Source organism: Salmo trutta, chromosome 5, assembly GCF_901001165.1.
Source record: "Salmo trutta chromosome 5, fSalTru1.1, whole genome shotgun sequence".
NCBI lineage: Eukaryota > Metazoa > Chordata > Actinopteri > Salmoniformes > Salmonidae > Salmo > Salmo trutta.
Window position 1 is genome coordinate 19,289,015 of NC_042961.1, and position 27,029 is coordinate 19,316,043.

The 27,029-nt window shown below is 43.0% G+C and overlaps 3 protein-coding genes across 3 annotated transcripts in view; 2 read left to right on the top strand and 1 right to left on the bottom strand.

The window, feature by feature from the left end:
* Positions 1-359: 359 nt before the first annotated feature.
* On the top strand, positions 360-14,163 carry eef1a1a (eukaryotic translation elongation factor 1 alpha 1a). Its single transcript, XM_029752800.1, has 8 exons — positions 360-525; positions 1,915-2,089; positions 4,578-4,757; positions 4,975-5,271; positions 7,888-8,038; positions 12,208-12,464; positions 12,795-13,029; positions 13,135-14,163. The coding sequence occupies exons 2-8, from the start codon at positions 1,946-1,948 to the stop codon at positions 13,257-13,259; spliced, it is 1,389 nt and encodes a 462-aa protein (XP_029608660.1). The 5' UTR covers positions 360-525; positions 1,915-1,945; the 3' UTR covers positions 13,260-14,163.
* Positions 14,164-16,551: 2,388 nt separating this feature from the next.
* Positions 16,552-19,343, top strand: cgasa (cyclic GMP-AMP synthase a). Its single transcript, XM_029752802.1, has 5 exons — positions 16,552-17,110; positions 17,200-17,416; positions 17,526-17,786; positions 17,922-18,021; positions 18,237-19,343. The coding sequence occupies exons 1-5, from the start codon at positions 16,670-16,672 to the stop codon at positions 18,568-18,570; spliced, it is 1,353 nt and encodes a 450-aa protein (XP_029608662.1). The 5' UTR covers positions 16,552-16,669; the 3' UTR covers positions 18,571-19,343.
* ddx43 (DEAD (Asp-Glu-Ala-Asp) box polypeptide 43) overlaps positions 18,721-27,029 on the bottom strand; it is a 29,963-nt gene continuing 21,654 nt past the window's right edge. The window contains exons 13-17 of the mRNA XM_029752801.1: positions 24,186-24,295; positions 19,950-20,088; positions 19,673-19,760; positions 19,427-19,568; positions 18,721-18,932 (exon numbers count right to left, since the gene is read on the bottom strand). Coding sequence (XP_029608661.1) covers positions 19,437-19,568; positions 19,673-19,760; positions 19,950-20,088; positions 24,186-24,295 — 469 coding nt within the window. The 3' untranslated portion in view covers positions 18,721-18,932; positions 19,427-19,436. The remainder of the gene's footprint in view (positions 18,933-19,426; positions 19,569-19,672; positions 19,761-19,949; positions 20,089-24,185; positions 24,296-27,029) is intronic.

Here is a 27,029-nt window from a genome sequence, read left to right on the forward strand (position 1 = left end):
GGTGCTGGAATAGTGGAGGCAGCTCCTGTTTGTGACTTGCGGTAACTCTGTGGTTCTAAATCAATAGTTGTTTAGTGGTCTGAAAATGTCTGAAACATTAACTTGCTTGACCATGCTGTAGGTCATGTAACTGTACAAGCAATATGCTTTGTGGACTTCACTTGGAAAGAGGTTGATATCGGTTTTATGATAAATAAAAGGTGTGAATTTATTCTGCCGTTGTCTCGGGCTTTAGGCCTATAATATATAGCATGGTCACAAGGCACATTAATGAACAGGATGTATAGAGCAAACAACGCCATTATCACAACACAGGTGGTAAATATGGCTTGGCTTCCACAGTGATTTTACCCGCGCACCGCTACTGGCCCTGTGTGTAGGACACTGGAGTATATAATACGAACGATCTAGGAAGGGGTATGAGCGTTGAACGCAATTGCGTAACCCCCTCCTGTCTGCGATAAACGGATCAGCATCTCGTCACAGTCTCATTCAGCACTGGACTTGACTCGTTCGTTTGCGCAGGTAGGCAATATTTTCCAATAACTACGCATGTGATACATTGTTTCAAATCTAATTCTAGAAATGGCGAATGCCTGAATGTTTATATTTTCAATTTGCCCTTATATTGTTGTGCGTAACGTTTGGGGGCGTGTGAATATTGCATTGTTGTTGTAAGCCGACAGTCGACCGCTAATGTGCATAGATAGGCCATATTCGAGTAAGCGTAGGCGATGAGAGAACATGGCGGCAGGGGCAGGAGGACGGTTTGGAAATCCTGCTAAATCCTCTAGACTTCATCAGAATTATCCGGTCGCGCTGCTAATTGTAGCACCTAGCCCCCGTATTCCAGTCACCTGTTTTTAAATAGGCTACATGGACAGCAAAGTCAAATGAACAGTGGAAAAACAAAAACTATTTCAAAGAAAAATAAACTATTGCAAAGCTACCAGAATTTTATTTTAGAAATAGCAGTCAGTTCTGGTTATATCTGGTATCAGCATGCAGATAAGCATGCAGAACTAGGCTACTGTAATCATTTCCATACATGGCATAAATATCAACAACCTAGGGTGTTGATCAATTTTGCAATTGGAAAATGAGGTGAATTTGTGGTGTTTCTGTCATTGTCATGCAAGTCAATAAAAAGGAATCACATTACTGTCCTAGTAAAACCGGCATTTATTTAAATATAATTTTTGTTATGGTGTTATTCCCCAGCATTTAACCTGTGCATTCCACTGCAGTAGTCTGGCTTCAGAAATGGCTGCTGCACTTTCAATGCCAAGGCTCATGACAAAATGGAGGGCTGTCTGAGGTTACAGTTAGCAAGTTGATATGGAATAGGGAGGACATTCAGTGACATAAGAGCTGATTGTCTCACTGCTGAGCAGTGGCAGGTAGCCTAGCGGTTATAGTGTTGGGCGAGTATACCTGAGCCGAGGTGAAAAATCAGTTGATGTGCCCTCGAGCAAGGCACTTAACCCTAATTTGCTCCAGGATCACTGTACTACGTCTGACCCTGTTAAACAACATTTCACTGCACCCATTCGGTGTGTGACAATACACATTCTTTGGGGTGGCTGAGGAAAGGAGGGATAACTACCTAGAAACTAAGTTTGATGCAGTTCTGAAACTTGAGCTTGATGCAGTTCTGTGCCCACTGACAGTTTGCTAACATTAAATGATTGCTGATTGGTCTCGTGGTGCCATTTATGTGATTGTTTTTGTGTGTAAACTGTGCTTGTCCTTAGAAGTTATGCTGAGGCAGTAGCTGCTGGGGCTGTTACTCAATGGGAAGTCAGCTGTAGTGTCCTTGTCCATGGTGCTGTAATTCACTGTATTCCCTTGCGGAGTCTTTGCCCAGGAAATCCTTTCAGATCAATAGACCGTGCTGCACTTTTCCACCTGCAGACTCTCTCACTGTCACTTTAACCAGTCAGCCATGGGCAAGGAGAAGCTCCACATCAACATTGTGGTGATCGGCCACGTGGACTCTGGCAAGTCCACCACCACTGGCCACCTGATCTACAAGTGCGGTGGCATTGACAAGAGGACCATCGAAAAGTTTGAGAAGGAGGCTGCTGAGGTGAGTAAGAGTTGGTACTGTACTTTGCAAACATCTATTGATAGTCCGTTCTTCTGCTGGCCAACGTGTTATAAAAAGGCTCTGTACACTGCTGTTATATTGTATTAACCAATAATCTTCATAGGCTACCTACAGATTGACACTTATATTGCCATATCTTGTCTAGAGGTCGACCGATTAATCGGAATGGCCGATTTAATTAGGGCCGATTTCAAGTTTTCATAACAATCGGAAATCGGTATTTTTGGCCGCCGATTTGGCCGTTTTTTTTTTCAACCTTTATTTAACTAGGCAAGTCAGTTAAGAACACATTCTTATTTTCAATGACGGCCTAGGAACGGTGGGTTAACTGCCTTGTTCAGGGGCAAAACAACAGATTTTTACCTTGTCAGCTCGGGGATTCAATCTTGCAACGTTACGGTTAACTAGTCCAACGCTCTAACCACCTGCTTGACATTGCACTCCACAAGGAGCCTGCCTGTTATATGAATGCAGTAAGAAGCCAAGGTAAGTTGCTAGCTAGCATTAAACTTATCTTATAAAAAAACAATCAATCAATCATAATCACTAGTTAACTACACATGGTTGATGATATTACTAGTTTATCTAGCCTGTCCTGCGTTGCATATAATCGCTTAGGTACAAGTTGCGCCAACCATAAACATCAATGCCTTTCTTAAAATCAATACACAAGTATATATTTTTAAACCTGCATATTTAGTTAATATTGCCTGCTAACTTGAATTTCTTTTAACTAGGGAAAATGTGTCACTTCTCTTGCAACAGAGTCAGGGTATATGCAGCAGTTTGGGCCGCCTGGCTCGTTGCGAACTGTGAAGACAATTTTTTCCTAACAAAGACAGCCGACTTTGCCAAACGGGGGATGATTTAACAAAAGCGCATTTGCGAAAAAAGCACAATCATTGCACGACTGTAACTAACCGTAAACATCAATGCCTTTCTTAAAATCAATACACAGAAGTATATATTTTTAAACCTGCATATTTAGCTAAAAGAAATCCAGGTTAGCAGGCAAGATTAACCAGGTGAAATTGTGTAATTTCTCTTGCGTTCATTGCACGCAGAGTCAGGGTATATGCAAAAGTTTGGGTTGCCTGGCTCGTTGCGAACTAATTTGGCAGAATTCTACGTAATTATGACATAACATTGAAGGTTGTGCAAAGTAACAGGAATATTTAGACTTAGGGATGCCACCCGTTAGATAAAATACGGAACGGTTCCATATTTCACTGAAAGGAAAAACGTTTTGTTTTCGAGATGATAGTGTTTTCGAGATGATAGTTTTCGAGATGATTCGACCATATTAATGACCAAAGGCTCGTATTTCTGTGTGTTATTATGTTATAATTAAGTCTATGATTTGATAGAGCAGTCTGACTGAGGGGTGGTAGGCAGCAGCAGGCTCGTAAGCATTCATTCAAACAGCACTTTCGTGCGTTTTGCCAGCAGCTCTTCGCTGTGCTTCAAGCATTGCGCTGTTTATGACTTCAAGCCTATCAACTCCCAGATTAGGCTGGTGTAACCGATGTGAAATGGCTAGCAAGTTAGTGGGTGTGCGCTAATAGCGTTTCAAACGTCACTCGCTCTGAGACTTGGAGTAGTTGTTCCCCTTGCTCTGCATGGGTAACGCTGCTTCGAGGGTGGCTGTTGTCGATGTGTTCCTGGTTCGAGCCCAGGTAGGAGCGAGGAGAGGGATGGAAGCTATACTGTTACACTGGCAATACTAAAGTGCCTATAAGAACATCCAATAGTCAAAGGTATATGAAATACAAATCGTATAGAGAGAAATAGTCCTATAATTCCTATAATAACAACAACCTAAAACTTCTTACCTGGGAATATTGAAGACTCATGTTAAAAGGAACCACCAGCTTTCATATGTTCTCGTCCCGTGTGGCTCAGTTGGTAGAGCATGGTGTTTGCAACACCAGGGTTGTGGGTTCGATTCCCACGGGGGACCAGTACGGGGGGGAAAAATGTATGTATGAAATGTATGCATTCACTACTGTAAGTCGCTCTGGATAAGAGCGTCTGCTAAATGACGTAAGTGTAATGTTCTGAGCAAGGAACTTAAATGTTAGCTTTCTTACATGGCACATATTGCACTTTTACTTTCTTCTCCAACACTTTGTTTTTGCATTATTTAAACCAAATTGAACATTTTTCATTATTTATTTGAGGCTAAATTAATTTTATTGATGTATTATATTAAGTTAAAATAAGTGTTCATTGTAATTGTCATTATTACAACCCCAAAAAAAGTAATAAATAAATAAAATCGGCCGATTAATCGGTATCGGCCCCGTTTGGCCCACCAATAAATCGGTATCGGTATCGGCGTTGAAAAATCATAATCGGTCGACCTCTAATCTTGTCTAATTTGACAATCCATCTTGGCAATAGAATTCACTACCATTGACTTCTCCTCAGAAACGTCATACAACCAGTGACGTGTGTTTTTTCTCAGATGGGGAAGGGCTCCTTTAAGTATGCCTGGGTGCTGGACAAGCTGAAGGCAGAGAGGGAGCGTGGCATCACCATTGATATCTCACTGTGGAAGTTTGAGACCAGCAAGTACTACGTCACCATTATCGACGCCCCCGGACACAGGGACTTCATCAAGAACATGATCACTGGAACCTCCCAGGTCTGAATCACAATGACACAGTCCTTCCTTACACACAGACACCTGCCAGGTCTTCATTCAAGTGCCTGGAAGTCTATTATTAAACTTGCAACTTTTCCAGGCTAGCTTATGCTGTACTATAACCACAGGCAATTTGCAGACTCAAAGTGCAATCTTAGTTGCATAGGACTTTTGAAAATCAATTGTATTTATTATTCACATGTTCTGGTGTTTACAGGCAGACTGTGCCGTGCTGATTGTGGCAGCCGGCGTGGGTGAATTCGAGGCCGGCATCTCAAAGAACGGGCAGACCCGCGAGCACGCCCTCCTGGCCTACACCCTGGGGGTCAAGCAGCTGATCGTGGGCATCAACAAGATGGACTCCACTGAGCCCAACTACAGCCAGAAGCGTTATGAGGAAATTGTGAAGGAAGTCAGCACCTACATCAAGAAGATTGGCTACAACCCGGATACGGTAGCCTTTGTTCCCATCTCTGGCTGGAATGGAGACAACATGCTGGAGGCCAGTCCTAATGTACGTAAGCAAGAAGCTAAAGGGCATTTATTTTTTATCTTTATACTAGGATAGCATTGCAGCCACAGTGAGCGATCTATGAGTATATGTAATATAATCTAGCGGTGTGCCGATTTCATCATACACGTAAACGTATCCGTTTTATCACTTGATACCCGTAAAACCAGGAAGTGCGCTTTAAATGCTAAATGCTGGTAAAGCCTATACCTCAAGTGCACATTACTGGGCATTGTTATGTTCCTTCACTCATTCACACTGTCGTGTCTTTGGCATCATTAAAACTGAATACATATTTATCAAATAACTCTGTAATTATTATTACGCGATTAAACTGATTAATCGTGTAACTGTAATTAACTAGGAGGTCGGGGCACCAAGGAAAATATTCAGATTACAAAGTTATAATTTTCCTAATATAACTTTCATATAAAGTTATAATATCTGATCTATTAGTCTTCGGATTAATTATATATTCTTTACCTCGTCAGTCTCATTCCAAACGTCATAAATTGTTGGTTATCTGCACGAACCCAGTGTTCACTATGAGTCATCCATACATCAATTGTCTTAAAATCATTTATTTATTAACTAAGTAATTCACAGAAATGCATAACAAACAGTAGCTATGGTTATAAGGAAATGATAGGAGAATGTGCCCTAGTGGGCTAAACCGGCATGGCGGCTTGTTAGACAAAAGGTTGATAAGAGCTGATAATTATAACAATTGAAATGCTAATCCTTTGCACATGAACGCTCACTCATTCGGGAACAATTGCAATCAATATATATATTTACGCTCAGTGTGTCGTCGGGATCTTTGTTGAAAAGTTTGTTCTGTTGGAGAGTTTTGTCCTCACGTTCTCTCTCTCTCTCTCTCTCTCTCTCTCTCTCTCTCTCTCTCGGTTAGAATGGATATTTCAAAGTGACATTCATTAATGTCGTTATAGGACAGATGTTTCAATGATACCGAATTCCTAGCTGCAGACTAGTAAATAATATCAAAGACTTGTTATTATTCTGTCGGTATCGATAGTCTAAGAGTTTAACCACGTGATATGGTCAAAGTTCAGAACGAGGAATGCATGGTCAAACCTTGGCCCTCTCGTTAGAGGTAAGCTGGTCTCCAACCTTTAGCCACTCGTAATGGGGGTAAGCTCGGTCTGGTGATAGAAAATCTGGGTGGGGGTTATAGTCGGAACATAGAAAAGGCTGTCTCATGACGCCAGGTCCCGTCTGGTCATGGGGGCGTGCCGATGACTTGGTGAAACTTTAAACAGAAATACAATTCTCTCACATTAACATCTTACAAGCATCCCAACATATTCCCAATTGCTTTATCTATATTCATTCATTTTTATACAACCATTAGATGTAAGTCTCACAACTGAGGCTATTATATAAACAGAGCCATGGTAATGTGGCTGTATTGTCTCTCATGAGCTTCACAAAATTGTACCAAACTGACCAGTTCGTAGCTGGATTCTTCACCGATCTTTTATACCTTCTCCAGAACATAAATGTCGTTCGGTTCTCCAGTCCTGTGAGGTGGAAGAATTCCTGGATTCTTTCTATGAAACCCACTCTCTCTTTATACTGTGGCCATGAGGCAGGACATTTTCTTAGGAATTTACGACCGCTCTCACAGAGCCTGGGTAGGGGGAGGTAGGGGGATGGTGCATAGAAAACCCAAAGAGGGCAACGTCATGACAACACACATTGTTCAAAGGTAAACGACCCAGACAGATAAATGCACATTAGGGCCATTTACTTAGTCCTATTCAATTATCAACGAAATAAGCTAATAAATACCCTAATGCATGGCTGGCTACTACTGCATGCATTTATTCCAGACACAGATTTAGAGGAAGATAGGCTAATTTTCTTGCCCCATATATTGTTTCACAGCAAAACTTCTCTCCCGACACTTATGCCACAACATTTGTACAATTAAAATATCAACATTGGTAATTTCCTTTTCTATCACTCGGTAAACATGACTGGGCCAGAATAAATAATAGCAAGAAGCATGGGCTTGGATCACGACATAAGATGACGTCAACAATGGAATAATTATACTGGTAGACAAAGTAGCACTACTAAACAACGCCAAGTAGACAGAATATAAAGTCTACAGAAAATAACTAGATTGTTCAAATCACTAGCTACGGATTCATACATGATGTTTGGAGAAGGGGAGACTTGTGTCCCGTGAAGAGTGACTGTTAGTGAAACAGCCGTGCATGACTGGGTCAATTAGAGTAGACGGAGAGCGGCTTGTTCTAATCCAATTGTTGCAGCTTCTTTACAGACAGAAGAACTAGTCAATAGTTTGGAGCACACAGCGCTTCACACTGTTTTAGTGAAAGAAAGATGCATGATGGCAGCTGAAAATAAAACATGTCCGATCACTGATAATTACAAAAAAAATACTTGTCAATCGTATTATGAAAATTCTCCATATCCGTTATGATACTATTTTTTTCCGAGTATTCGGCACACCCCTAATATAATCTGCTCTCCGCTTTAATTTGAAGAAAGTAAGTCAATGAAAAATGTGGAGCACGGCACACTTTATAACTTTGACCTACTGCTCACTTGGGTCTCCTGCATCCTCAGATGACCTGGTTTAAGGGATGGAAGATCACCAGGAAGGATGGCAGTTCGTCCGGGACCACCCTGCTGGAAGCTCTGGATGCTATTCAGCCCCCGTCCCGCCCCACCGACAAGCCCCTCCGCCTACCCCTGCAGGATGTCTACAAGATTGGAGGTGAGCATCGCACCCACCTTAGAGGCTGCCCATCCATAATGATACATTCTAGGGATGTAACGATTCACAGGACTCAAAAAAGGCTTTACAGCGAAAGCAAAACATTAGATTATGTCAGCAGAGTACCCAGCCAGAAATAATCAGACACCTATTTTTCAAGCTAGCATATAATGTCACAAAAAACAAAACCACAGCTAAATGCAGCACTAACCTTTGATGATCTTCATCAGATGACACTCCTAGGACATTATGTTATACAATACATGCATGTTTTGTTCAATCAAGTTCATATTTATATAAAAAAACAGCTTTTTACATTAGCATGTGACGTTCAGAACTAGCATACCCCCCGCAAACTTCCGGTGAATTTACTAAATTACTCACGATAAACGTTCACAAAAAACATAACAATTATTTTAAGAATTGTAGATACAGAACTCCTTTATGCAATCGCGGTGTCCGATTTTAAAATAGCTTTTCGGTGAAAGCACATTTTGCAATATTCTGAGTAGATAGCCCAGCCATCATGGCTAGCTATTTTGACACCCACCAAGTTTGGTACTCACCAAACTCAGATTTACTATAAGAAAAATTGGATTACCTTTGCTGTTCTTCGTCAGAATGCACTCCCAGGACTTCTACTTCAATAACAAATGTTGGTTTGGTTCCAAATAATCCATAGTTATATCCAAATAGCGGCGTTTTGTTGTGCGTTCAAGACACTATCCGAAGGGTAACGAAGGGTGACGCGCCCGGTGCGTTTCGTGACAAAAAAAATCAAAATATTCCATTACCTTACTTTGAAGCATGTCAAACGCTGTTTAAAATCAATTTTTATGCGATTTTTCTCGTAAAAAAGCGATAATATTCCGACCGGGAGTCGTTGTTTTTGTTCAAAGACTGAAAATGAAAACATGGAGTCTTCTCGTGCACGCGCCCCCAGTCTCTTTGTTCTCAGATCGACCACTATCCAAATGCGCTACTGTTTTTCAGCCATGGCCTGCAAAGTCATCATTCAACGTTCTGGCGCCTTCTGAGAGCCTATGGGAGCGTTAGAAAATGTCACGTTATGCCAGAGATCCCCTGTTTTGGATAGAGATGATCAAGAAGGCCAATAAATGGTCAGAGAGGGCGCTTCCTGTTAGGAATTTTCTCAGGTTTTGGCCTGCCAAATGAGTTCTGTTATACTCACAGACACCATTCAAACAGTTTTAGAAACTTTGGAGTGTTTTCTATCCAAAGCTAATAATTATATGCATATTCTAGTTTCTGGGCATGAGTAATAATCAGATTAAATCGGGTACGTTTTTTTATCCAGACGTGAAAATACTGCCCCCTATCCATAACAAGTTAAGCGCACCTGAATATAAGCCACACCCACTGAATTTAAAAAAATCTATATTATTTTGAACATAAATAAGCCGCACATGTCTATAAGCCGCAGGTGCCTACCGGTACATTGAAACAAATGAACTTTACACAGGCTTTAACGAAACACGGCTTGTAACAAAAATAAATAGGCTTTAACGAAACACGGCTTGTAACAAAAAAGAAAACATTTGCAGTAAGTTTTAGTTGTCTTTTTGCACTGAGTCAATTCCTCACGCTGCTGTTTCCAACGTCTTACCATCGACTCATTAAGACCAAGCTCCCGTGCAGCAGCTCTATTTCCTTTTCCAACAGCCAGATCAATCGCCTTCAACTTGAAAGCTGCATCATATGCATTTCTCCGTGTCTTTGCCATGATGAGGGTGACAAAATGACTACCGTAATCAGAATGATGGGAAGTTTGAGAGCGCTTGATTTAATCTAAACCGTAAACAAAAAAGTTGTTTGAAATTGCATAACGGGTTAAGGTCATTGGTCTAATGAAAGCTTCATGCCGCCAAAAAACTGAGCACGTCACAGAATGTGTTTTTTTGGAAGAAAAAAAATTGAAAGCGGGAAAAATCCATATATTAGCCGCGTCATTGTTTAAGCCGCGAGGTTCAAAACTGGGGAAAAAGTTGCGGCTTATAGTCCGAAATTTACGGTAATTGAAAGCACTTTGTCAAACTAAGCCAAGAAACACTTTGCAAAGTAAACAACTACAATAACAGTTTAGATACTATAACCTGTACAATACAGAATTATCTAGAATACTTTTAAAGAGCTGGACTAGGGAAGAAACTCTTTCCCCTAATTAGTAATGGAGTGTCCCTTAACCCCTGTGCGGCATACGGGATGGACATCCAGCGAAAAATCCTATCGACATTAGCATAACAAAACATTTTTTTTTTTCATTTTTTTTTTCAAATTATATCGTTTTATAGATACACCTCTCCTGAATCGAACCACGTTGTCCGATTTCAAAAAGGCTTTACAGCAAAAGCAAAACATTAGATTGTTAGAGGAGTATATCGTAAAAGTAGCCACATAGCCATTTTCCGACCAACCACATGCATCACAAATAACCAAAAAACAGCTAAATGCAGCACTAACCTTTGACAATCTTCATCAGATGACACACCTAGGACATCATGTTACACAATACATGCATTCTTTTGTTCGATAAAGTTCATATTTATATATAAAAACAGCATTTTACATCGGTGCGTAACGTTGACTAACTATTTTCCCTCAAATGCATCCGATGAAACAGCGCTACAATTTACTAAATTACTATTCGAAAACATTTTTAAAATGTAATATTGTCATCCTAAGATTTATAGATGAATATCTCTTGAAAGCACCTGTAATGCCAGATTTAAAAATAACTTTACTGGGTAATCACACTTTGCGATAAAAGGGGATGCGATACTCAGAACAATAGGCTAGCAATACGTTTCGAAAGGGGAGGGTAGACAGTGGCGCCGGCATCATAATGGTGATGGCCCTCCTCATGTGACCAATTTCAACAGCGTCTCATTCATTCAGTTTTCACAGTAGGAGACTCAAACCACTTTGTAAAGACTGGGGACATCTAGTGGAAGCAATAGGATGTGCTCAATGAACCATAGCTCACGGTGTGATTAATCGGCAACGTGATGAAGTTGAGTCCGCAATTCAGAATTCCACTTCCTGTTTCGATCTGTCTCGGGGTTTTGACTGCCATATGAGTTCTGTTATACTCACAGACACCATTCAAACAGTTTTAGAAACTTTAGGGTGTTTTCTATCCACAAGTATTAATTATATGCATATCCTAGCTTCTGAGTTTGAGTAGTAGGCCGTTTAAAATGGGCACAATTTTTTTTCAAAATGCGCTGTGGCGCCCCCTATCCTAGGCGACCGTCAAGAGGTTAATGAGCAGACAATAATGACCTGTGCACTTGGAGGCCACGCCCCTCCACATGCTACAATACAGCTCAAACATTTGTAAGTACTGCTTTAGACTGGCAAATAGTACTGCCTTAGACTAGCAACATAACTAATAAACAATCTGATTTACTTCATGTCTTCAGTCATTTGTAGTCAATGTTTAGAAATGATTTAGTATAGATCAAACAGGTGACACTCAACCAAAATTATTATTTGGTGAGGTGACCTAGCAATTATATTAGTGTATACTGTTGAATGGGATTAGTGAGGAAGCACAGTTAGTAAGGTATTCATGAATTGTGAAAGCTAACCCTTGCCATAATATGGACTTGGTCTTTTACCAAATAGGGATATCTTCTGTATACCACCCCTACCTTACACAACACAACTGATTGGCTCAAACTCATTAAGGAAAGAAATTCCACAAATGAACTCTTAACAAGGCACACCTGTTAATTGAAATGCTTTCCAGGTGACGACCTCATGAAGCTGGTTGAGAGAATGCCAAGAGTGTGCAAAGCTGTCAAAAGGCAAAGGGTGGCTACTTTGAAGAACCTCAAATATAAAATATATTTTGATTTGTTTAACACTTTTTTGGTTACTACATGATTCCATATGAGTTGATGTCTTCACTGGGCCCAGCTCATGAGCTCCATCAGCAGCAGATTGTATTTAGAATGGAAAATCTAGTGTTTATGCATCAAACTGAATCGCACCGAATCGTTTCAAACTAAAACGTATCGTTCCTGTTTCGTATCAGAGCCCATGTATCTAGATATGTATCGTCTTGAAAGGGAAAGATGCACATCCCTAATACATTCATTCCTCATCCTCTCTCCACCATCACTTTCTTATCCGCTCTCCCTCAGGTATTGGCACGGTGCCTGTGGGGCGTGTGGAGACGGGCATGATCAAGCCAGGCATGGTGGTGACCTTTGCCCCTGTTAATGTGACCACTGAGGTGAAGTCTGTGGAGATGCACCACGAGGCCCTGACCGAAGCAATGCCCGGAGACAACGTGGGCTTCAATGTCAAGAATGTGTCTGTCAAGGACATTCGCCGTGGCAACGTGGCCGGAGACAGCAAGAACGACCCCCCAATGGAGGCAGCAGTCTTCACTGCTCAGGTGGGCAGGGCTAGATACACACTCACAGCTACTGTAGAGATGTAAAAACTATAGAACCAAAAGACATACAACTAAAAATGTTTAACTATGATACACAGTAGTGATCACATGGATAAAAATAATGGTGATGATACAGCTTGGCAGTTACTATTAATATCCCATCTATTCCTTTCCTCATTCATTCTGCTCTTCTCTCACAAATATCTATTGTGGCACAGTATGATGAGCTGTGGGGAACCATTTTTGGCAGTAGAGGCCAACATCTAAAATCAGTGCTGATACAGGTGCTGACAGAACAACCATGTTGACTGTGTCTGATATCTCCTCTAGGTGATCATTCTGAACCACCCAGGCCAGATCAGTGCTGGCTATGCCCCAGTGCTGGACTGCCACACTGCCCACATCGCCTGCAAGTTTGCTGAGCTCAAGGAGAAGATTGACCGTCGCTCAGGCAAGAAGCTGGAGGATAACCCCAAGGCTCTGAAGTCTGGAGACGCCGCCATTGTGGACATGGTCCCGGGAAAGCCCATGTGTGTGGAGAGCTTCTCAGAGTACCCTCCACTGGGTGAGTACTGTTGGGTAGTATAACTCTTGGGCCTGGTTGGAATTCTTTGAAAATGATTCCACTCTCCCATGAAGTTACCTTGGATCTGACATCCTCTCTCTGCAGGTCGTTTTGCAGTGCGTGACATGCGCCAGACAGTGGCAGTCGGGGTGATCAAGGGTGTTGAGAAGAAAGCCCCGTCCACTGGTAAGGTCACCAAGTCTGCCCAAAAGGCCCAGAAGACCAAATGAATGTTGTGCTGTGCTGCTGACTCAAGAGTCACCCATAGCAGGACAGTAGTCATCCAACTCCACCCCCCTATCGGCTGCTACAACTCCATAGTCAAAGACTGGTTAATAATCACAATGCATCGCAAAAGTATCAGAAGGAAAGAAACAAATATTAAGCCTAGTCCTTAAGACAGCGTTTGTTCCCCCTCTCATTTCAAAGTGGTTAGATTCATGTGTATTTATTTACGTTGTAATAGCACATTGCTAGTTTTAAACGTGTACTGTTAAATATGTGAATGACCATGTTCCCCATGTGTGAGATATTGTAACCATAGAGGGGCGTGTAAACTGCCACCCCCTTCCTCTCTGTACTGCGGTTTTAAGTCACTCTTCATGTGGTCTGTTGTCTTGCTTTTAGTGTTTGTTTGTAAACTACCTGGTGCTTTATAGTAGCCTTTGGTAATAACTTAACTCTTACAAGTAGAAAATAATTTCTCTAAAGTGTATGTTGTGTTATAGCTATAAAGTAAAAATTATATATATATTGTCTTACTCTAGGCACACTGAGTAGACCAATCGTTGACTCTCCAAGCACTTTTAATTGGCGTTTTGCTATCTTTGCACTGGAAAACTTTTAATTGGCAGAAGCTGTTGCACCTTACTCTGTTCGAGATGGCACAAGACTCGTCATGACATTAAAGATAGTTTAACCAACCAGAATGTCTCAACCTTTTTCGATTGAATGATGAATATGATTGAAGTGAATCATTAATTGCTCTAAGCTGTGCGTTCTGTTTCATGAATCCCCTCTGGGGTTCATCGATAACTGAGGAGAAATCTTATACTGTTTAACTGGGTTTGCATTGTCAATTGTGTGTAAACTACACTGCTCAAAAAAATAAAAGGGAACACTTAAACAACACAATGTAACTCCAAGTCAATCACACTTCTGTGAAATCAAACTGTCCACTTAGGAAGCAACACTGATTGACAATAAATTCCACATGCTGTTGTTCAAATGGAATAGACAACAGGTGGAAATTATAGGCAATTAGCAAGACACCCCCAATAAAGGAGTGGTTCTGCAGGTGGTGACCACAGACCACTTCTCAGTTCCTATGGTTCCTGGCTGATGTTTTGGTCACTTTTGAATGCTGGCGGTGCTTTCACTCTAGTGGTAGCATGAGACAGAGTCTACAACCCACACAAGTGGCTCAGGTAGTGCAGCTCATCCAGGATGGCACATCAATGCGAGCTGTGGCAAGGTTTGCTGTGTCTGTCAGCGTAGTGTCCAGAGCATGGAGGCGCTACCAGGAGCCAGGCCAGTACATCAGGAGACGTGGAGGAGGCCGTAGGAGGGCAACAACCCAGCAGCAGGACCGCTACCTCCGCCTTTGTGCAAGGAGGAGCACTGCCAGAGCCCTGCAAAATGACCTCCAGCAGGACACAAATGTGTATGTGTCTGCTCAAATGGTCAGAAACAGACTCCATGAGGGCCCGACGTCCACAGGTGGGGGTTGCGCTTACAGCCCAACACCGTGCAGGACGTTTGGCATTTGCCAGAGAACACCAAGATTGGCAAATTCGCCACTGGCACCCTGTGCTCTTCACAGATGAAAGCAGGTTCACACTGAGCACGTGACAGAGTCTGGAGACGCCGTGGAGAACGTTCTGCTGCCTGCAACATCCTCCAGCATGACCGGTTTGGCGGTGGGTCAGTCATGGTGCGGGGTGGCATTTCTTTGGGGGGCCGCACAGCCCTCCATGTGCTCGCCAGAGGTAGCCTGACTGCCATTAGGTACCGAGCTGAGATCCTCAGACCCCTTGTGAGACCATATGCTGGTGCGGTTGGCCCTGGGTTCCTCCTAATGCAAGACAATGCTAGACCTCATGTGGCTGGAGTGTGTCAGCAGTTCCTGCAAGAGGAAGGCATTGATGCTATGGACTGGCCCGCCTGTTCCCCAGACCTGAATCCAATTGAGCACATCTGGGACATCATGTCTCGCTCCATCCACCAACGCCACGTTGCACCACAGACTGTCCAGGAGTTGGCAGATGCTTTAGTCCAGGTCTGGGAGGAGATCCCACAGGAGACCATCCGCCACCTCATCAGGAGCATGCCCAGGCGTTGTAGGGAGGTCATACAGGCACGTGGAGCCTCATTTTGACTTGTTTTAAGGACATTACATCAAAGTTGGATCAGCCTGTAGTGTGGTTTTCCACTTTAATTTTGAGTGAGACTCCAAATCCAGACCTCCATGGGTTGATAAATTGATTATTTTTGTGATTTTGTTGTCAGCACATTCAACTATGTAAAGAAAAAAGTATTTAATAAGATTATTTCATTCATTCAGATCTAGGATGTGTTATTTTAGTGTTCCCTTTATTTTTTTGAGCAGTGTAGTTAATGAGGGTCAAGAAAAGTACAAGTTACATACAGTATCTATCTTGTATCGGGGTGGCAGGTAGCCTAGTGGTTAGTGTTGGGCCTGTAATCAATGGGCCTGTAATCAAAAGGTTGCTAGATCGAATCCCTGAGCTGACAAGGTAAAATCTGTAGTTCTGCCCCAGCACAAGGCAGTTAACCCACTGTCCCTAGGCCAAATAAAATAAAAATCCATCATATTGAAATGCAAGTCCTTGATGGGGATTTAGAGTTGTCATACATTTATCACGTGATTTACCTGACAATAGCACATTTCTGTTACATGTATTACACTGGGCTGAACTACACACCAATGTATTTTCTAACAAGATACTCTCGAGAGGTCTTTTAAAAAATATATATATATTTTTTTTAAATAGAGGTTCTCCATTATGGCTCCCTTTCAAGTATATGAACAAAATGCATATGCAAAGCATGCCGAGTATTATTCTAATGAGCTCCACCCCAAAACAAGGCAAACAATAATCCCCAGTGTGTTTTGCAGTTCATTTTGGTATGTTCACTTTCACATATACATTTTATTAACAGACACTTATCCAGAGTGACTGCTAGTCAGCGCATTCAACTGAGGTAGATAAACAAGTCATAGCAAGTAAAAATGTTTCTGTAACCATTGAGAATGTTGTTGCTGTTTAGGTCAGCTACTTGCAAATGTATTTCTGTATTTTAAAATACAAAAGATGCATTTTATTAAATACATTTCAAAATGCAAATATTTTGTTCCATTGATCTTTATAGTATTTTGTCATTTGTGCCCATCCCTGGTGGTAGGTAGAAGCTCAATCATTATGTGACAAGCGTAGGCGTTAATGTGCTTTTGTTTATTCTGCCTCACTAGCTTGCGTCACGAGGGCGATGAGCCGATACTGTATATAGAAAGTGGAGTGTTCACAATCACATTTCATCAAACCAAACCAGCGAAGACGATCATTTCTCTGGCATAGTAGACAGTAGTGGGTGTCGCATCACGATCATACATACTACAATGAGCGGGCGAAGGAAGCCAAGAAAAAGTCCAGCCGGGCCCGCGCGAGGAGTCCAGCCGGGGCCAGAACCAGGGTGTGAAAAGAGTTTGGTTCGGGACGAGAATGGTTCCATTGGAGGTTGCCATGCAGTGATGGACACAAAGGAACTGCAACAGATTCCTGAGGAAAAGAAATCCAAGGAGCATAAGCAGCCTAAGTGCACCACTGAGGAAAAGCCAACTGTGCCACCAGAGACCGGTTCAAGGATTGTAGACTCACATCAGGATAAGATCCTGTTTACAACACTTGATCAATTAAAGATTAAGAGGACACATAAATCGGATTCATCAAGAATTGTCAATGACGTGCTAAAGTGTATAAGTGACCACATGAAAACGCGTACAACATGCTTCAAAGATGTAGATCTTCTGCGCACTGGAAGTTACTACGAAAATCTAAAGGTGGGTCATTAAATTAAATTGTGCACCACTAACGTGATCCAATACGCTTTCATGCCTTACGTTCATGCCTTATGTTTTGATCAATATAGATTTCTCATCCCGACGAATTTGACGTGATGTTTAATATTCCGGTCGAGCGGGTGGACATTCGGCCATTTGGGGATGATGGCGCTTTTTATAGCGTGGCATTTAAACGGGGAAAACACCCTCTGGATCGCTTTCTAAATGAGGACAACACGGTATCTGCGAGTGGAATGCTTACAGAGTTCAGAAACGAAGTTAAAAGGTCTGTGAAGAAACAGAAAGGTGTGTATGACTGCAGAGCGCGCGCTTCCCAAATGCACCAACGATTGATTGCTTTGTATAAGTAGAAAAATGGTGTAACGAAAAACATTTGCATTTCACTTCTTTCAAGACGTGTTGTTGGAAAGGAAGAAGAAGGGTTGCCCGGCGGTGACCTTAAAGATAAACGGGACGCGAACTGACCCCATCTCACTGGACATTGTTCTGGGACTACAGGTCAAATCGAGCTGGCCCACTTTCGCCCAGGAAGGTTTCAAAATAGACAAGTGGCTTGGGACCAAAGTGAAGAAAGAACTGAAGTCACAGTCATACTACCTCGTTCCGAAGTATGAGGGAAAGGGCACGGTGGAACTGGAAGGGGTCTGCACTAGAGGTAACCATTAGGTCAACAAGATTTACACATAAAACATGCTATCACGTTCATTAGAGTTCGGTTGAAAGGAGAAGTGGCATGTATGGCCTTTTGCCAAGTTTCCTAAATGTTTTTTTCTCTTCGTGTTATGCATAGACTCTTGGCGCATCTCATTCTCGCATGTGGAGAAGAGTATCATGACAAATCATGGCTCCCAGAAGACCTGTTGCGAGGGCAGGGGAATTCGCTGCTGCAGGTAAGCCTACTGTAGAATGTATACTGTAGTCATAATGCCCTGGCAAGACCTTGACAAATTGTCAGCTACAGTACAGGGAATCATTAACAAGAAGTGTGCTTTCCATGAAGTAGACCTTTAAATTGTACATTTTTTTATTTATTAACCAAACCCATTTCCTTTGATAAATTGTGTATGATCATGTGTGCATGAGGCTGCCCATTTTCTTCCTTCAGGAAGGACTGTCTGAAGCTTCTGAAGCACCTGTTGGGCTTGCTGAAGGCAGAGAACCCTAGTCTGTCCAAGTTCTGTTCCTACCATGCAAAGACCACCCTTCTGCACGCATGCTGCTCCAGGACCAAGGACAGTGACTGGGAGGCGACGCAGCTGGGACCATGCTTCCGGCAGCTGCTGAAGGACTTTGAGGGCCACCTGAAAGACGGCAAGCTCCCCAACTTCTTCATCCCCACACACAACCTGCTGGGCTCTGGCCACGACCGCAAGAGCTGCCAGATCCTGGCCCAGTGCATTGAGGAGCAGCGCAACAAAGGTTTCCCCGTCTTCGGCTAGTGAGTCGGGACTACCTCGATCACTGCCCCCTTAGTGACTCATCCAGAGCCCCAATAGAAATAAGTGGAGTACAGCTGTGGTCCCATAATGTTGTCTATTCTAAAAGCAATGGCATAGGCAGGAGGAATTGAAGAGCAGAGGAGATGGGAGTCAGAAGTTGAGATTTTATTCAGATCAGAACAGTTTTGAGTCTTCTCAGAGATACATGGAGAAGAGCAGTTGCTCACTCAAATTATAAAAAGGTAATTTAAACAATGTCTGTACAACACTATGAATTATTCAATAAAACTAAAATGTGTAACACAAAAAAGGATGAACGCTGGAGATTCCCGAACTGAAGTTGCAAGTTGCTTCTTCCTCTCCTGAAAAATGAATAAACACAGATTTGACAATTGGCAAAGGGATATTGGACTCTAGGGGCAAATATGAGCTGTCAGTGAGGATTTAACTGTTTAACAATAATAAAATTCAGGAAATCTTCCTACTAAGTACGTCAACACCAGCTATATTTGGTGTGACCACACTGTCATATTATCGGACTCAAACTGTCTAGCAGAGAGAATGTGTGTGTGATGTGAACGCACCATGTGTTCTGTTTTCCACAGCATTTGTATTTCTGTTCAGCCTTTTCCACCAAAAGCAGTTTCTTTGTTAATAGCCATGCATTGGAATTTAAGGCCTGAGGGCAGGGGTGTTTTCAGCTGAATATCAATAAATTGCAACGTGTATGTGCCAAATATCCTACTTTTCAATAAAAGGGAATAAATAGCAAAGATGTCTCATCTGTGAACCCAAAGGACTAGACTATTGTTGACACATCAGCCCTTCTCTTCCCACATATGCTTAACCTGTGTACCTATAATGGGTTAGAACCTCCAGTTAGACTCTCCTCTGTCTCTTACGCCTCTTCCCCCTCCTCCTCTGGAGCCGTACATCTCCTTCTCTCGCTTGTGCTTCTCATATCTCTCTGCCATGAGCACCAGCTCATCAGGTACCTCCTACACAGGAATTCAGGTTCAATCCAAATAGGTCTCATTTGTTAGACAATGTGAATACTGTCTGTGTGTGTGTTGCTCTGTGTGTGTGAGAGTGAGCAGAGTACCTGTCCAGCCCTCTCCAGGATGGGGATCAGGTCAGCAGCCTTCCTCCAGTCTCCTCTCGTTACCAAGGTGATAGAGGCCCCAGAGCGTCTACCAGTTATGAGAAAAGGGAGAAAAAAAATGTTAAACTGTCAACAATGACACATCAGAAAAAAATATTTGACAATTAGTGAAGAAACATGCTGATATATCTTGAAACAGCTCAGGTAGAGAAAGGAGACCCACACACACACACACACACACACACACACACACACACACACACACACACACACTCACCCTGCCCGGCCCGTGCGGCCCACGCGATGCACATACTCTTCAATGTTGCGTGGGAAGTCAAAGTTGAAGACGTGTGTGACGTCTGTCACGTCCAGCCCTCGGGAGGCCAGGTCAGTGGCCACTAGGATACGGACAACACCTATGGCAACACACACACGTACATAGCCAAAGGTATGTGAACACCCCTTCAAATTAGTGGATTCGGCTATTTCAGCCACACAGGTTGCTGACAGGTGTATAAAATCGAGCACACACCCATGGCAATCTCCATAGACAAACATTGGCCGCAGAATGGCCTGTACTGTAGACCTCTGACTTTCAATGTGGCACCGTCATAGGACGCCACCTTTCCAACAAGTAAATTTGTCAAATTTCTGCCCTGCTAGAGCTGCGACAGACATAAATACTCCTGTTTCATCAGCTGTCCAGGTGGCTGGTCTCAGATGATCCTGCAGGTGAACAAGGTGGAGGACCTGGGCTGGTGTGGCTACATGTGATTTTCGGTTGTGAGGCTGGTTAGACGTACTGACAAATTCTAAAACAACGTTAGAGGCGGCTTAGGGTAGAGAAATGGACATTCAATTCTCTGGCAACAGCTGTGGAGGACATTCCTGCAGTCAGCATGCCAATTGCAATTAATATGATGCACTCTACATGCCTGACTTCTCCAGGAGGATACATTACTTAACCCGACTCCTGGAGAGCTAATCTCCTACAGGAGCCAACCCTAATCTATCACACCCGATTCTACTAATTAGCTGCTCACATGAACCTTGATTAGTGAAATCAGGTGCGTTACAACGGGGTTGAAGCGAAAGCCTGCAACCCCAGTAGCTCTCCAGAAGGGTTGGCCACCCCAGCTTTAAATATACAGTTGAAGTCAGAAGTTTACATACACTTTAGGTTGGAGTCATTAAAACTCTTTTTTCAACCACTCCACAAATTACTTGTTAACAAACTATAGTTTTGGCAAGTCGGTTAGGACATCTACTTTGTGCATGACAAGTAATTTTTTCAACAATTGTTTACAGACAGATTATTTCACTTAGAATTCACTGTATCACAATTCCAGTGGGTCAGAAGTTTATATATACTAAGTTGACTGTGCCTTTAAACAGCTTGGAAAATTCCAGAAAATGATATCATGGCTTTAGAAGTTTGATAGGCTAATTGACATCATTTGAGTCAATTGGAGGTGTACCTGTGAATGTACACTGCAAAAAAAAAAAAAAAGGGAACACTTAAACAACACAATGTAACTCCAAGTCAATCACACTTCTGTGAAATCAAACTGTCCACTTAGGAAGCAACACTGATTGACAATAAATTTCACATGCTGTTGTGCAAATGGAATAGACAACAGGTGGAAATTATAGGCAATTAGCAAGACACCCCCCAATAAAGGAGTGGTTCTGCAGGTGGTGACCACAGACCACTTCTCAGTTCCTATGCTTCCTGGCTGATGTTTTGGTCACTTTTGAATGCTGGCGGTGCTTTCACTCTAGTGGTAGCATGAGACAGAGTCTACAACCCACACAAGTGGCTCAGGTAGTGCAGCTCATCCAGGATGGCACATCAATGCGAGCTGTGGCAAGAAGGTTTGCTGTGTCTGTCAGCGTAGTGTCCAGAGCATGGAGGCGCTACCAGGAGACAGGCCAGTACATCAGGAGACGTGGAGGAGGCCGTAGGAGGGCAACAACCCAGCAGCAGGACCGCTACCTCCGCCTTTGTGCAAGGAGGAGCAGAAGGAGCACTGCCAGAGCCCTGCAAAATGACCTCCAGCAGGCCACAAATGTGCATGTGTCTGCTCAAACGGTCAGAAACAGACTCCATGAGGGTGGTACGAGGGCCCGACGTCCACAGGTGGGGGTTGTGCTTACAGCCCAACACCGTGCAGGACGTTTGGCATTTGCCAGAGAACACCAAGATTGGCAAATTCGGCACTGACGCCCTGTGCTCTTCACAGATGAAAGCTGGTTCACACTGAGCACATGTGACAGATGTGACAGAGTCTGGAGACGCCGTGGAGAATGTTCTGCTGCCTGCAACATCCTCCAGCATGACCGGTTTGGCGGTGGGTCAGTCATGGTGTGGGGTGGCATTTCTTTGGGGGGGCCGCACAGCCCTCCATGTGCTCGCCAGAGGTAGCCTGACTGCCATTAGGTACCGAGATGAGATCCTCAGACCCCTTGTGAGACAATATGCTGGTGCGGTTGGCCCTGGGTCCCTCCTAATGCAAGACAATGCTAGACCTCATGTGGCTGGAGTGTGTCAGCAGTTCCTGCAAGAGGAAGGCATTGATGCTATGGACTGGCCCGCCCGTTCCCCAGACCTGGATCCAATTGAGCACATCTGGGACATCATGTCTCGCTCCATCCACCAACGCCACGTTGCACCACAGACTGTCCAGGAGTTGGCGGATGTTTTAGTCCAGGTCTGGGAGGAGATCCCTCAGGAGACCATCCGCCACCTCATCAGGAGCATGCCTAGGCGTTGTAGGGAGGTCATACAGGCACGTGGAGGCCACACACACACTACTGAGCCTCATTTTGACTTGTTTTAAGGACATTACATCAAAGTTGGATCAGCCTGTAGTGTGGTTTTCCACTTTAATTTTGAGTGAGACTCCAAATCCAGACCTCCATGGGTTGATAAATTGGATTTCCATTGATTATTTTTGTGTGATTTTGTTGTCAGCTATGTAAAGAAAAAAGTATTTAATAAGATTATTTCATTCATTCAGATCTAGGATGTGTTATTTTAGTGTTCCCTTTATTTTTTTGAGCAGTGTATTTCAAGGCCTACCTTTAAACTCAGTGCCTCTTTGCTTGACATCATGGGAAAATCAAAAGAAATCAGCCAAGACCTCAGAAAAGAAATTGTAGACCTCCAAAAGGTTCATCCTTGGGAGCAATTTCCAAACGCCTGACGGAACCATGCTCATCTGCACAAACAATAGTACACATGTATAAACACCATGGGACCACGCAGCCGTCATACCGCTCAGGAAGGAGAGGCATTCTGTCTCCTAGAGTTGAACGTACTTTGGTGCAGAAGTGCAAATCAATCCCAAAACAACAGCAAAGGACCCTGTGAAGATGCTGGAGGAAACAGGTACAAAAGTATCGATATCCACAGTAAAACGAGTCCTATATCGACATAACCTGAAAGGTCGCTCAGCAAGGAAGAAGCCACTGCTCCAAAACCGCCATAAAAAAGCCAGACTACGGTTTGCAACTGCACATGGGGACAAAGTTCATACTTTTTGGAGAAATGTCCTCTGGTCTGATGAAACAAAAATAGAACTGTTTGGCCATATTGACCATTGTTATGTTTGGAGGAAAAAAGGGGAGGCTTGCAAGCCGAAGAACACCATCCCAACAGTGAAGCATGGGGGTGGCAGCATCATGTTGTGGGGGTGCTTTGCTGCAGGAGGGACTGGTGCACTTCACAAAATAGATGGCATCGTGAGGGAGGAAAATTAAGTGGAAATATTGAAGCAACATCTCAAGACATCAGTCAGAAAGTTAAAGCTTGGTCGCAAATGGTTCTTCCATATGGACAATGACCCCAAGCATACTTCCAAAGTTGTGGCAAAATGGCTTAAGGACAACAAAGTCAAGGTATTGGAGTGGCCATCCCAAAGCCCTGACCTCAATCCCATAGAACATTTGTGGGCAGAACTGAAAAAGTGTGCCAGAGCAAGGAGACCTACAAATCTGACTCAGTTACACCAGCTCTGTCAGGAGGAATGGGCCAAAATTAAACCAACTTATTGTGGAAGGCTACCAAAAACCTTTGACCTAAGTTAAATCATTTAAAGGCAATGTTACCAAATATTAACTGGGTGTATCTAAACTTCTGACCCACTGGGAATGTGAAGAAATAAAAGCTGAAATAAATACTTCTATCATTCTGACATTTCACATTCTTAAAATAAAGTGGTGATCCTAACTGACCTAAGAGAGGGAATTTTTACTCAGATTAAATGTCAGGAATTGTGAAAAACGGAGTTTAAATGCATTTGGCTAAGGTGTATGTAAACTTCCGACTTCAACTGTATATGCCATTGTTCTATCCAGTGACTTACAGTCATGCGTGTATACATTTTTTACATATCGGTGGTCCTGGTGATCGAACTCACTATCCTGGCGTTGCAAGAGCCACGCTCCATCAACTGAGCTCCAGAGGACCACTGACCTCAGATCAGTGGTTAGGGATTACTTATCAACCTACTTTCTTTGAAGTCCTTGAGCGCCTCCTCGCGGTCACACTGTTCCCGGTCCCCATGAAGACTCTGTACTGCCAGGCCCCGCAGACACATGTCACTGGACAGGTCGTCACACCTTTTGGTAAGAAATCAGAAACCTTATAGTATTTGGCGATAGATTAACCCTTGTGTAGTCTTAACATTCTGTATACTCCCCTTGTCCTAAGGGTAACATTTTTTTTTTTTACCCGCCTTCACTAAACCCCTAAAATAAAGCAACTTAATTGAATTTTAAACCCCAAATCTATTTTTCATGAAGAAACAACCGGTCATTCTTGAAACTTTGTGAATATCTGGGTTTTCCCTCTTCACAACGCAGAAAGACTGCATTTAATCAGTGGACGTCACTCGTTTTTATTACAACACACCTGTCATAATTGTTTTCTTTACTAAAGTAGAGGTTTATTATTATTGCTAAAGATACTGCATAGGTGTACAATTTTTTTGCAAGAGATAGTACTTATATAGCCTAAGAAAGTAGCAGAAATGTGCAGAAAGTAGCAACCTAATATCACACAGTCATCTCTGTCATTTAGTAAATGAGAATGTGTTCTCAGTCAACTTACCTGGTAAAATAACGGTAAAATAAAAATAAATAAATAATTGAAGGGAAACAATGTCTTCAACTTCTCTGGCAGTGTAGAATGAGGAACTCAAATACAAAATAATAGTCTTCTCCCATTTTTTGAACCATTGCCCCCACTCACAAGGTGTATAAACAACAAGAATAAAGTAAGATGTGAAGAACATAAATCAACTCTAATTAGCACATGGACAGTATGCAAGTGTGTGTGTGCATGGTATTTTATTAGGATCCCTATTAGCTGTTGCAAAAGCAGCAGCTACTCTTCCTGGGGTCCACACAAAACATGGCATAATACAGAATGACATAATACAGACCATTAGACAAGAACAGCTCAAGGACATTACATACATTTTAAAAAAGGCACACGTAGCCTACATATCAATGCATACACACAAACTATCTAGGTCAAATAAGGGAGAGGCGTTGTGCCGCGAGGTGTTTCTTAATCTGCTTTTTGAAACCAGGTTTGCTGTTAATTTGAGCAATATGAGATGGAAGTTCAATGCAATAAGGGCTCTATATAATACTGTACGTTTTCTTGATATTGTTCTGGATTTGGGGACTATGAAAAGACCCCTTGTGGCATGTCTGTTTTCTAACTACGCCAACCATGGTGCATGGACTTTGCAGATGTATTTCTCACATGTGCAGCACATAGCATTTGTTTTACAGTCCTTCTTCGGGGGGGCAGAATTGGCATCTCCTCCTCTTGCCTGCCCCAAGCTGCAGCCTCAGGCTGATCAGGACAAGATTCAGCCCCCTGAACAGCTTTCACAAGCGCTGCAGAGGCTGCTGTGCGGGGGAGGCACGCCCTTCTTTGAATGTGTGGGGTTACAAGTGCCTTTCCCAGCTGCTCCAGGAACACCCTCTTGTTCCCACTTATCAGGTATCCAAGTAGGGTTGATCTTGTTCATATCACAAAAACATTGTATGAAGGACACATCAATGATGTTATGAAAGATGACCAAGGGCCAGCAGGCAGCCATCCTCCTGCAACTAAGTTCCAATCACCTTGTCCAGGTTGTCCACGCCTCCTTTGTTGTGGTTGTAGTCCAGGATGATGGCTGGCTTCCTGTCCTCACGATCACTGATCTCAGCCGTTTAGTGCCGTGTGCTCAGGAGGACCACATTCTTGTTCCTCTTTGGGAGGTAAGAAACTAGAGAGGTGGTCAACATTGCTCATCACATCAGACCTATGATAAAATGGAAACTGGGGCATGATAACATGGCTGCGAGGCTAAATAAATTATTCCTCACCTGGCGGGAGAGATTGGGAGACTGCAGTACCAGGGAGAGAAGATCAGCATCTACCCTATTTGGAGCATTTCTCAAATTCTTCTCTGCAGATCCTCAAGCTCAGGTTGGATGGGGAGCGTTGCAGCACAGCTATTTTCAGGTGTCTCTAGAGATGTTCAAAATCAGGTTCAAGTTCGGGCTCTGGCTGGGCCACTCAAGGACATTGAGACTTGTCCCAAAAAACATCCTCACAGCACCATGCTTCACCGTAGAGATGGTGCCAGGTTTCCTCCAGACGTGACATTTGGCATCCAGGCCAAAGAGATCAATCTTGGTTTCATCAGACCAGAGAATCTTGTTTCTCACGGTCTGAGAGTCCTTTAGGTGTCTTTTGGCAAATTCCAAGCGGGATGACATGTGCCATTTACTGAGGAGTGGCTTCCATCTGGCCACTACCATAAAAGGCCTGATTGGTAGAGTGCTGCAGGGATGGTTGTCCTTCTGGAAGGTTCTCCCATATCCACAGAGGAACACTGGCGCTCTGTCAGTGACCAACGGGTTCTTGGTCACTTCCCTGACCAAGGCCCTTCTACCCACGATTTCATTTTTAAATTTTTTTTTGTAATACATTTAGAATAAGGTTGTAACAAAATGTGGAAAAGTGAAGGGGTCTGAATACTTTGCAAATGCACTGTAGGTGTGGGGTATAGAGATGAGGTAGTCATTCAAAAATCATGTTAAACACAAATTGCACACAGTGAGTACAGTACATGCAAGTACTCCTGAACTTTAGGCTTACCATAATATTTTGTAAAAAATGTCAAAAAGCATAATTCCACTGACTGTGTAGGTCAGTGACAAAAAAATTCTCAATTTTAATTGTCTAAATCAAACTAGTGTGGGCTGCTGCATACACAGTGGAGTCATACAGGTTCTCTTGTTTGGGGAAAAAAAGCATCCTTAGTCTTCTCCTCCGAGACCCGGTAAC

What these genes read in the sequence shown, in the direction of transcription:
- cgasa (XM_029752802.1), top strand. Translation starts at nt 16,670, where the DNA reads ATGAGCGGGCGAAGGAAGCCAAGAAAAAGTCCAGCCGGGCCCGCGCGA. An exon ending in GTTACTACGAAAATCTAAAG is followed by an intron (nt 17,111 to 17,199) that starts GTGGGTCATTAA and finishes TGATCAATATAG; the next exon opens with ATTTCTCATCCCGACGAATT. An exon ending in GTCTGTGAAGAAACAGAAAG is followed by an intron (nt 17,417 to 17,525) that starts GTGTGTATGACT and finishes ACTTCTTTCAAG; the next exon opens with ACGTGTTGTTGGAAAGGAAG.
- eef1a1a (XM_029752800.1), top strand. Translation starts at nt 1,946, where the DNA reads ATGGGCAAGGAGAAGCTCCACATCAACATTGTGGTGATCGGCCACGTG. An exon ending in TTGAGAAGGAGGCTGCTGAG is followed by an intron (nt 2,090 to 4,577) that starts GTGAGTAAGAGT and finishes GTTTTTTCTCAG; the next exon opens with ATGGGGAAGGGCTCCTTTAA. An exon ending in CAGCAGTCTTCACTGCTCAG is followed by an intron (nt 12,465 to 12,794) that starts GTGGGCAGGGCT and finishes TATCTCCTCTAG; the next exon opens with GTGATCATTCTGAACCACCC.